The sequence below is a fragment of the Clupea harengus genome, chromosome 11, assembly GCF_900700415.2.
Source record: "Clupea harengus chromosome 11, Ch_v2.0.2, whole genome shotgun sequence".
NCBI lineage: Eukaryota > Metazoa > Chordata > Actinopteri > Clupeiformes > Clupeidae > Clupea > Clupea harengus.
The window spans coordinates 2871200-2882135 of record NC_045162.1 but is presented as its reverse complement, the minus strand read 5'-3'; the positions used below and the strand labels follow the sequence as shown (position 1 = coordinate 2882135).

Sequence of the window (10936 nt, the reverse complement as noted above, 5' to 3'; positions counted from 1 at the left end):
GAACCAAGGACCTTTCCTGCTGTGAGGCGGCAGTGCAAGCACCTGAGCCACCGTGCATAGTCAAACCTCACAACTTACAGCCAACGCAGTTTTACAGACTAAATAACTAAATACAATTTCTAAATAACTGTCTGAACTAACTTCATCACTTGACATATCAAGGTTTCTCGATGCGGCCGTAAAACAATGATCATTTTGGAAGCAGCTACTGGCACCTGATGGACATCGTTCATTCTCCCACACGCTTGGAAACAAAGGGTGAGAGAGGGGGATTCAGTTAGTTGCAATCTGGAACCTCACCGTTAAATGCCACTAAATCCTAGACACGGCACCTTTAAGTAATCTCATAGTGAAGCTTATGCTTTGACTGCGCTGTGAAGTTTCTTGGTTAGCTCAGAAAACTCACATTTCCAAGTGACAAGTAACTGTACTCATCATGTGCATACATCACACCATTAATCTATTTATTTTTACTTAAGGTACAGTTACTTTATGATAGGTGAAAATTCACCCTAGTTACCTCAGGACTCCGGAGCTGCATATAAGTATATTTATTAGACAAACAACAATTGCAATCGGGCTCACTCCCAGCACAAGGCTGAAAGTGAAGCAATGATAAACACATCGCACAAGGTTTATATAGACAGAAGTTTAGCGTTCAGCAGGGATAACCACGTGGTGGATTTCTGACGTCCGAGGCAAGGATGGAAGTTTTGCAAGGTCGGAAGAAGCACAGTTCGACCCTTCTTATCACTTCTGGTCTAAACATGCTCTTGTACATATGCAGACTAAGTGGCACCTAATAATCTAAGTTACACATACGCAGAAACAAAGAAGCCATGTTCATGCTTACATAAGTACATGATTCATACAACTAATATATTAATACAAGGCACTTGATTCATATATTCTTAAGTCATTAACAGTGTTTGGAAATTATCTCCATCACTTTCCAAAGGGAGGGGTCTATACATTTGTTAAGAATGTTCATTATAAAAGAGATACCAAAGTTTTTCCTTGACTTTTTGAGGTCAGCAGGCACTTAATGCACACGAAAGATCCATAATGACTGGTTTGAAATAAAGGGGAACAAAACACATGAGTTAGCTAATTAAGCTGAAATAACTAACACCAAATAGTATTTGATAATTTTTTTTTATCATCAAGCTGAAAGTGTACTTAAATGTAATGTGTGCTTAATGCCTTGTTTTTGCTGACAAAAACAAAAATGTTCCAACGACTCAGAGAAAATTGTATAATTTATATACTTATACTTTATAGTAAGGTAATATAATTTATATGTAGATTTTATTGATTTCTCATTATTGTCGACAATATTCATGTGTTGTTCACTCAGCAGCATTTAAAAACAGATCCATCAACTGGGAATCCAAACTATTGTATTTCCATTTCCTCCTTTGTTTACTGTGTGACACATTCAGTGTGACAGTTTAGCCTATGTTTAATTGTCAGATAAACTTGTATTTAATGACTGGCTTTCATTTTGACCACACATGCAAAACTGGGTAAACATACCACCAATGAAAAAGACATTATAATAAGCTGCTATAGGTTACTCAAGAAGAAGTTCCAATGAGGCCTGTGCATGTACCACTCAAAATGTTTCACTCCCAAGACAAGGCTTAGACAAAAGTGCTGAAGTGAATTTGCGATCATTCTTTGTGGTGACACGATCAGACAATCAGAGTGCATGTGGTGGCCGAGGTGCTGATCGTTCATCAGTCTCTAGGTTCTGGGACACTGCTCGTCCCTCACTCACAGTCTTCTGTCCCACACACATGAACGGCGACGTTAATACAGTTGAACCGTTGAGGAAAAATGCAGTGAACAATGGGCAGTATGTATGAGCGGCATTCTCTTGTGGTTTCGAGCGTTTGAATGATTCATTTATGGGAACAACTTCCTTAATGCTGTAATCAGGCCTGGCGTGCACGATGCCTGCCCGTGACAAACTTATTTCAACAGGCCCCTGCCCCCACCCAAATTAAATAAAAAAAATACGCTTGGCAGCAGACTTGTAATATTCAACACCATGCTTTATTGTCCCTTGACTCATTCAAAAACGTAAAACTAAAATCATACATGCCTATTAACTCATAAGACAATAATAACAATACCAAATGTCAAAATGATGAGTTGTTAACTGTCACTTTTAAAATAAAGTTAGCCTTATGCAAACACGATCCACTAACATTGATACACGCAGGCTAAAGGTAAAACACATACCAGCCCCTGGGATCACGAATAGCCCACTGTAGGCCTAGTGGCTACTCAGCCAGCTAGATAACGTTAGCCCCCTAGAGTAGTAGGCAGGCTACTGCGGTTAGGTTAGGACCACATGTTGACTGACGTGGTAAAGGTAGCAACAGCAATATCCCACCTTGCTCTTTTGATGCCCTAGCATGTCTTTCTTGTTTCATAAACTTAGCGATTCGCTCCCTCGCATATAAAATGTCCGCCCCCCCCTATTTTGTTATATGTGAGTTGACATTTTTACGCCTACATTCTGTACATAATGGGATGCGTAAACGAATCAAAGCGATTAAATAACCGTTTTCCAGTATAATAAGGATATTTAGGCAATATTGGCATGAGCTTAAATAGGTTGACGGCCAGCATAATATACACAAAGACAAATAATGCTGACACTATCTGAAAACACAGGCCAACATATGTCTAAATATTCCACCAATCAATCACTTCCAACATGTATGACCAACATTTGTGAGTAGGCTGGTACTGGTTACCCGCTTGTTTCCTGTCTGTAATGATATCAGGAATTGGCTAAATGCCCAAACATGCACATGAGAGAATGGAAGATTTCCCCAAAGACAATACTATATCCTTTGGAAAAGTACGGAAGATGCATACAATAGGTTAGCTCCAGATTTAAGGTTGGAATTCGTTTGGGAAACCAAGGGTCCGAGAGTTTCAGGAAGACTCTCCATACGATCCACTGCTGGAGGCATTCGGTAAATTGTTTTAGACGAGATATTAGCCTATCCTTGTTCCTATCCATTTTTACCGTTTTCTGAGACAAAACGGCATGCTTCCTTTCCGGGCAAAACACAAAAGCAGCAGCAACATCAAAACTTCGACTCCCAGCTTCTGTTGTGGCAGAAACACGTGGGACTACGTCAGTGGATGCGAATTGTAGACCTGGTCACATAGCCCCCCCCCCCCTGCAGACGATTGCGGCTATGAGTTAAATTAATATTGCGAAATGCGAATGACCAGAAAATCCCTATACTTACTGAAAAGCACCGCCCTTTCTGTTAGCATAGCGCTCGGTGTTTTTCCAGAAGAAATGTGCAAGTTGCAACATGTCCAGTGCTCATCAAGTGGCGGACGATTGAAATGCATGGGATTTCCTGTGTCATAAACTGATTCAGAAGGATAGGTGGTCTATTTGAAGTAATATATTTTATTATACCTTATACCTTTATTATACCAAAGTCACTGAATTTGGACTATAAGGAAGGCACGGTTTCGCAAGGTTATAGTAACAAAACGATTTAAGTTGTAAATTACTTTGGTCATCTTAAAAATCTTCGCGAACCTCATATTCCTTCTGTCTCTCTCTCTAATCTCATCCAATGGATTATTTTAGATAGGGGAGCAAATATTCACATTATAGTAACTACAGGGGTAGTATGATCAAATTCGAACGGTGAGATTACATTTGGTCACAATGCAATACACAAGCTGTTGATGTTGATATGCTGATTGCACTGATAACTTTGTTCCAGTTTGTGATGGAGTGCCGTCACTACGGTTGAATATGCACTCTGACTGCCATACCAATAAGCCTGGCTCCTGGGCATTGTGGACAGGGTGCAGGTTTTCGTACCTAGGGTGACCACTCTCTCCTTTCGATACAAAGCTACATAGGATTTAACATAGGACCCAAACACCAGTAAAATAATACTGATACAGCACAAGTAACAATACATTCAAAACCAAGCTACCATTGTGACATTGAATATATACCCATGGAAAGAGAGCTGGTGCATTTGGCCAATGCAGTTAGTCACGGGGTCACAGAAGCTGGTCACGGGGTCACAGCTGTCACAGTGTGACTTACTGTGTGACCTGAGGAAAGCCACTTCTTACACTCTGACTTCCTTGTGACTTTATGGCTGTGCTCACAGGAAACTCCAGTTATTACCCGTGTTGTTTCCAGTAACTGTGGTTCCCAGCGATGCTGTATTTTTCCAATAATCCCAACTTTTTGCTGCACAAAGTGTGCATTTGTTATATAATGCCCTTGCATGTAGTGGCAAAATAAAGCTTTATTTACTAGCTCTCCACTATCAAGTAAAGAAAGACACTGTATCTTCTACATATCACATAAGAACAATAATAACTTACATCAATACTAAAGAATAACCACTGCACAAAAGGATTGCCTAATTAATTTTACTTATAATGATCAATAGCATTTATGGTGCAAACATGTTGCTTATTCTTTTTGCTGTCAAGGATGTCAAGGTGTTTGGAATGTGGCTCAAGCAAACATTAAGTAGCACTTCTTATTGTATGAGAGAGGGGAAGGACATAGAATGACAGCTCCATATTTACAAAACAACGATAGCGCACATGTTTCCTCATGCCGGATTCAGAGTGAATAGGGCGGGATTTCTGGGAAAGGAAAAAAATCAATCTGAAACCAAAACCGTGAAAAATTCTGGGAATGCCATTGCGAATGATGAACTGTGTTTAAAAAAAGTTTAAACAAATTGTCATTGCAGGACCTCAATTGTACAATAGACAGGAGTTACATGCTCGTGACAAATATGGCTAATTAGAAGCCAAGTACTGTACAGGCATTAGTGTTCTTTGGATTGTGAGCACAAGTTTTAACATTTCACTCTAAATAAAACAATAACAAATGAGCCTGAGAGTAGTGGTCCACTCCACTAGGTTGCTGATTTGGTAATCATCTGCAAACCTATAATGACTTTACATTAGGCTGCTCAGTGAGGTCAATGGTCATCTGCTGCAATCATTTCTTGTCACATTCACTCTTCTCTGAAAAGCTACTGAAATTCAATGTTCAATTCAGCATTCAATTCAAATGTTTTCTCATACCTTTCAACACACAATTTGGTATTCAGTGATTTCATAGGTTAGGACATTAAATCCATGCATGTATATATTTGTATACAGCAAACAAGCTAAGATTCTAATGAGGCTTACGAAATATCAAGTCATGTGACTGAGAGGAATTGGAAGAATTCTACCTGTGCGCCTTGACAACTGGCTCCACAGCACCCTCTACTGCCAAGTGGTTATTTCACAAGATGAAAGGCAGCAGGTTCTCACCCCTGTTCCTGAGTTGCCCTGCCCCTGTGTGGGGTCAGAACCATAGACATATATATATGTATATATATAGACATATATACATGTATATATATCTATGGTCAGAACGACCGTTGGACCTGCACACCAGTAGCACTGAGGGGCCCAAGCTGATAACTGACTGTGGGGCCCTCACATCATTTCCACCGTGGGGCCCACATACCAAAAGGGCGTGGGGTCCGCACGCCAAAACGACCTTGGGGCCTGCAACATTAAACTCATGCTTGTAAAGATTTCAGTCCATCCAGGATTGTGCAACTTTTCGGGGTGATTTTTTGCAATATATATTCCGTGGTGGTAATTTGCGTTTTTAGTTTATCTTTAAACCCCACTCAAACTCTACATATACTAGAAAAAATGTAAATACTAGAAATAATTTAAATATTAAATAAAAATGTTAAAATGATTAAAAATCCTCATATAGATCATGTCTTAAATCAATTTTTTTTTATATGTTTTGCTTTTCTGTGTTCTGATAGCTTCATTTCATGCCATGGAGACATAAGAGCTCATTTGAGATGTGTCATCTGATCGTTCTATTTCACAAGATGTAAGGTAGGTAGCAGGTTCTATTTCACAAGATGTAAGGCAGCAGGTTCTATTTCACACGCCTGCTCCTGAGTTGCTCTGGACGCGGCTGATGGAGATCATTTCCAAACACTGTTAATGACTTAAGAATATAATAATCAAGTGCCTTGTATTATTAATTACCTTATATGAATCATGTACTTATGTAAGCAGGAACATGGCTTTTCTGTGTTTCTGCGTGTGTGTAACTTAGAATATTAGGTGCCACTTAGTCTGCATATGTACAAGAGCATGTTTAGACCAGAAGTGATAAGAAGGTTCGAACTGTGCTTCTTCCGACCTTGCAAAACTTCCATCCTTGCCTCGGACGAGGGAAATCCACCACGTGGTTATCTCTACTGAACGCTAAACTTCTGTCTATATAAACCTTGTGCGATGTGTTTATCATGGCTTCGCTTTCAGCCTTGTGCTGGGAGTGAGCCAGATTGCAATTGTTGTTTGTCTAATAAATATACTTATATGCAGCTCCGGAGTCCTGAGGTAACTAGGGTGAATTTTCACCTATCAGCGGCCTACGCGGCAGAAGGGCTGTGGGGCCGGCACACCAGAACGACAGAGGGGCCCATGTGCCATTTCCACCAGGTCAAAACGACCACAGGGCCTGTGTGCCAAAACGACCGCGGGGCATGTGTGCCAAAACGACCGCGGGGCCTGTGTGCCAAAATGACCGTGGGCCTGTGTGCCAAAACGACTCTGGGGTCTACGCGTGACAAGATGAAAGGCAGCAGGTTCCCAACCCTGCTCCTGAGTTGCTCTGCCCCTGTGTGAGGCCTGTGCACCACAACAGCCGTGGAGTCTATGCACCCATGTGCCAGTAGCATCATGGACCAACGTGGCAAAAGGACTGGGGGGCGCATGTGCCATTTCCATTGTGGGTTTGTGTGCCAAAACGACCACGTGGCCTGTGCGACATTACCACTATGGGGCCTGGCGCATGTGCACCCCTTGTTGTTGATTGGCTGGAACAGTCCAAACTACTTTGTTTCTCATTTGCATAGCCAGGACTGTGCATGAACACCGGGGTTGTTTTTTAGGGAAAGGTAGAGGAATATGAGTAGAATTTTGCTGCATTTGACAAAATGGGGTAAACATCATGGACTATGCCTTTAAATTGAAAGGCATATTACAATTGTCTGTGTCTGTCATTTATGTACACAAAGATGACGATAAATGCAAAGTTGGCTGAACGTGGGTTTACGAGACCCCACAGTCAAAGGCGGAACGATTGGAAAGGGAGCAGTCGTCCAGTCGGATCTATTATACAACCGGACAGACAATGTCAAAGAAGCCTGTGCGTGTTATGACATTAGCTTGTTAGCTAGCAAGTGTACATATCATACATCTAAGTGTTATGTTAACATTTGTAATTACACAGTAACTTGCGTCTGTCTTACTTAATGTATTAATATCCTCGAGGAAGAGTTACAGTTAAGCAGGTCCGTTCTCCAAACCAGTTAAACGTGGGCTAGCTTGGAAGATGCGACTCACTTTGCAAGCTCTGATATCCCATGGCCGTGTGGCCCGTAAAATGGGTCTGGGACCCGAGTCTCGGATCAACATGCTCCGGAACATTTTGACAGGACTGGTTCGGCATGAGAGAATAGAGACCACACGGGCACGGGCAGATGAGGTCCAGTTCTACGCCGATAAAGTGAGCCTTGTCTTATGAGTATACAACATTGACGTGCTACCAAGGTGGTCCACGTTGCTTTACTTTACTAAGAGCTTAAGTTAACGTTACTATAAAGCAACTAACGTTATTTTACTTATAAAGTTAAACCAGTGTCTGGCAGTGATTGTATTATTATAGGTTGTAACGTTATCTGTGCTTTTGGAGGGAGGCAGCTTTCTACTGGTTTAATAACTTGTTGAAGTTTTGTCATGAGTCCATGTTAATAGATCTCTCTTTTCACTTCAGCTGATTGACTATGCCAAGAGAGGAGACACGGACGTAAGAGCGATGCAAATGGCCAACTTCTGGCTCACGGTATGTTAAGTGCAGCTCATTTTCCATGACTTCAATCTAGCTGTGAAGCCTGTCATAGCTTAGAGTTTGAGCTCAGCACTCTTACATTTGTAATGCATTGAGAAACTTTGGGTTGTGGTTTGATATCGTTATTTTTCCCCTCCATATTCACAGGAAAAGGATTTGCTCCCGAAGCTTTTCAAGGTCTTGGCACCCAGATTCGAGAACCAGGTCAAGGGTTACACACGCCTGGCCCGACTTCCCAACAGGGAGAACTTGGACCGGGCCTCCATGGCTGTGCTGGAGTACAAGGGTAACCCATTCCCTCCACTGTACCCAGTCAAACGGGAGAACGAACTGACTCTGATCAATCAGCTGATGAAGGGCTACAGGGAGGAGAGGGCACAGCTGAGTGGCCCACAGTGAGCCCAGAGTGGGGGCGGCACAGAGAACTGTCTGATGTCAAACTCATCAAGAGCCTTTTTTGTCTGTTTGAATTGATTTACAATGTATGTTTATGTTTTGATTTGATTTGTGAAGGTCATTAAATGAGAACAAGAAACTCATTGGCACTTACTTACTTCCTAAAGTAAAGTGTTGAAGATAAGGTCCTTTGTTATAAGTTAGGTCCACTTCCTGGATGACCCACAAGGGGGTACAATATTCAGTAGTTTAGTCACAGGCCTCCACTTTTCACTCATTCCCTAGGTGCTGAGATTAAGCAGAACAAATCCGCTTGAAAAAAAAAAAACATTGCACTTTTCACTTTCAGCTTCACAATGAAGGAAGAAACGTTAGATCTTTTAACAAAATCATTTCTTTTAATTTGGCAAAAAGAGTACATACAGCTGCTTCAGATAAATTCCATTTGACACTCAAAACAGTTTCTGTTCAAGTCTCTGTGAACAGTAGTGTGCTCTTTACAGGATCGTTCTCTGACGTGCTTGTTACTGTGCTGTTTTCTATAGTAGGCAACATTCATAAGGTGACTGTGTCCTTGTATGTGCATCATTCATAGGATTCCCCTTCAGGGTATCGATCAATAATATCATAAATCATGAATTGTTAAGTTGTCCGACTGAACATCTGTCAGCTGATAGATTTAGATTATATGGACTAATGTGGGTATAATGAGGAATGAGAGAACACGCAATAAAAAAAAAACTAAGCTATTCCAACCAGCACATAGTCTGATTCAAGTATGACTTCTCTGTATAAGCATTAAATAATACCTCTCTTTATAAATATGTCATTATGCACATAACGTACCAGTCTATCTATCTTAAAGTCAAATATCGACACTACACATGGTAAGTTATGCTGTTGACTGAATACCATTCTTAACACTTCTGCGAAGGAGTTACAAATCATGAAATTCTTATAGATATATATACGAAAATAGTAAACACGTTTACAAAGAAAACATACTTGACCCTTAACACATGTAATAATGCGTTACATAGCATTATAGTTGCATTGGCATGAATTAGCATGAGTGTGAGAAACAAGGGAACTTTAAAGTGCACCATGCAGATAAGAATGTTTGTAATGCAACAGGTAATACAACTACTAGCGCTAGCGCTGCGGCTCCAATGCTTCGGGACTGTGTCCAGATAACTGCCATTACACTGAAGCTAAGGATAAAGACTCCACACCACATGATGGCGCCAGAGGGATATGGAGCGCTCTACTTCAGACCCACTGAATACATTGTTCTCTTAGCTCTCCTGTGTTACAGAAGTTTAACATTTAGATTGAAATATAATGTTACTGTGATACCTTTAGACATAAAAAAAAACTGGGATATATCTGCGCTACAAATTCAGTGATCCTGAAGTATTTAACTAAATGAAAACAAAGAATTTGAAACAATTATAACCTCCATCTGATACACATACATGGATAAATTATAGAAAATATATGTATAGCCTATACAACTGACTATACACAAAATTGGATAGCAGGAGGATTTGAAAAGATCCTCAGATCAGCGTCAGGTATTTGTTCAGACACGAGTAAGAAAAGCATGCCTGTCTGAAACACACGGCGGAGTGCCAGCGCTGAACTCCACATTAGGCTCACTGTTCATATTCATAACAAGTCCGGTGCAGAATGAATACAAACAGAAATGGACCAAAAACCAACTCTTATGACTTCACTGACAACATCATTGCGAACAAGTATATAAAAATCAAAACATTACAAATAGATAGTTTCAGATGAAGAAGGTAAATAACGTCATAGTCATAGTTCTATTGCAATGGCAATGAGCGTCTCATCTTGATGATCGCAGCACCACAAGAAACCCTGACCATAGTTAAAAGTAATACATAAAAAGATGACTGACTGTTTATGTCTGAAACTCTGTCGTTACGGTTTTGTCTGTGTGATTTCACATACTCATGGAGGTTATCATCACAGCTATTTACACGCGTGGGCACCCTGGTCCTCCTCCACGGTCCTCCTCCTCCTGGCTCTACCCATGAATCTTTGATGGAGTCCTTCGGCTCCTCCCGTGCCTGGGCCCCAGTCGCTCCCTGGTCCCACTGAAATATTTATTGCTTCTTCATTCTTTAACAAGCTCTGCACTTTGAAGTTGAGTCGACTTCCTGACTTCTCCTCTCCCCACCCCTCCTCTCCCCACCTTGATACTTCACTTACCTATTGCTCCGGACACACATAAGAAAAAAAACGTACACGCACAAAAGTGAAAATGGACTTTCTTGAAGACGCAGCTCAGCAAATTCCATTATTCTCTCTCTCACACTCACACACACTCACACACACACACACACACACACACACGCGCGCGCGCACACACACACACACACACACACACCTTTGTCAGGTTTCTTATTCTCTCTCTCACACTCACACACACTCTCACACACACACACACACACACACACACACACACGCGCGCGCGCACACACACACACACACACACACACACCTTTGTCAGGTTTCTTATTCTCTCTCTCACACTCACACACACACACG

At 41.2% G+C, this 10936-nt stretch overlaps 1 protein-coding gene across 1 annotated transcript; it reads left to right on the top strand.

Moving 5' to 3' along the window:
* The first annotated feature begins 7213 nt into the window (after nt 1–7213).
* Nucleotides 7214–9117, top strand: mrpl17 (mitochondrial ribosomal protein L17). The gene is made up of 3 exons (XM_012839358.3): nt 7214–7621; nt 7889–7957; nt 8111–9117. Exons 1-3 carry the CDS (start codon nt 7448–7450, stop codon nt 8360–8362), a joined length of 495 nt encoding a protein of 164 aa, XP_012694812.2. The 5' UTR covers nt 7214–7447; the 3' UTR covers nt 8363–9117.
* The last annotated feature ends 1819 nt before the right edge of the window (nt 9118–10936 follow it).

Coding starts and splice junctions, on each gene's coding strand:
- mrpl17 (XM_012839358.3), top strand. CDS start 7,448: ATGCGACTCACTTTGCAAGCTCTGATATCCCATGGCCGTGTGGCCCGT. Junction 7,622..7,888: donor TCCAGTTCTACGCCGATAAA/GTGAGCCTTGTC, acceptor TTTTCACTTCAG/CTGATTGACTATGCCAAGAG. Junction 7,958..8,110: donor TGGCCAACTTCTGGCTCACG/GTATGTTAAGTG, acceptor CCATATTCACAG/GAAAAGGATTTGCTCCCGAA.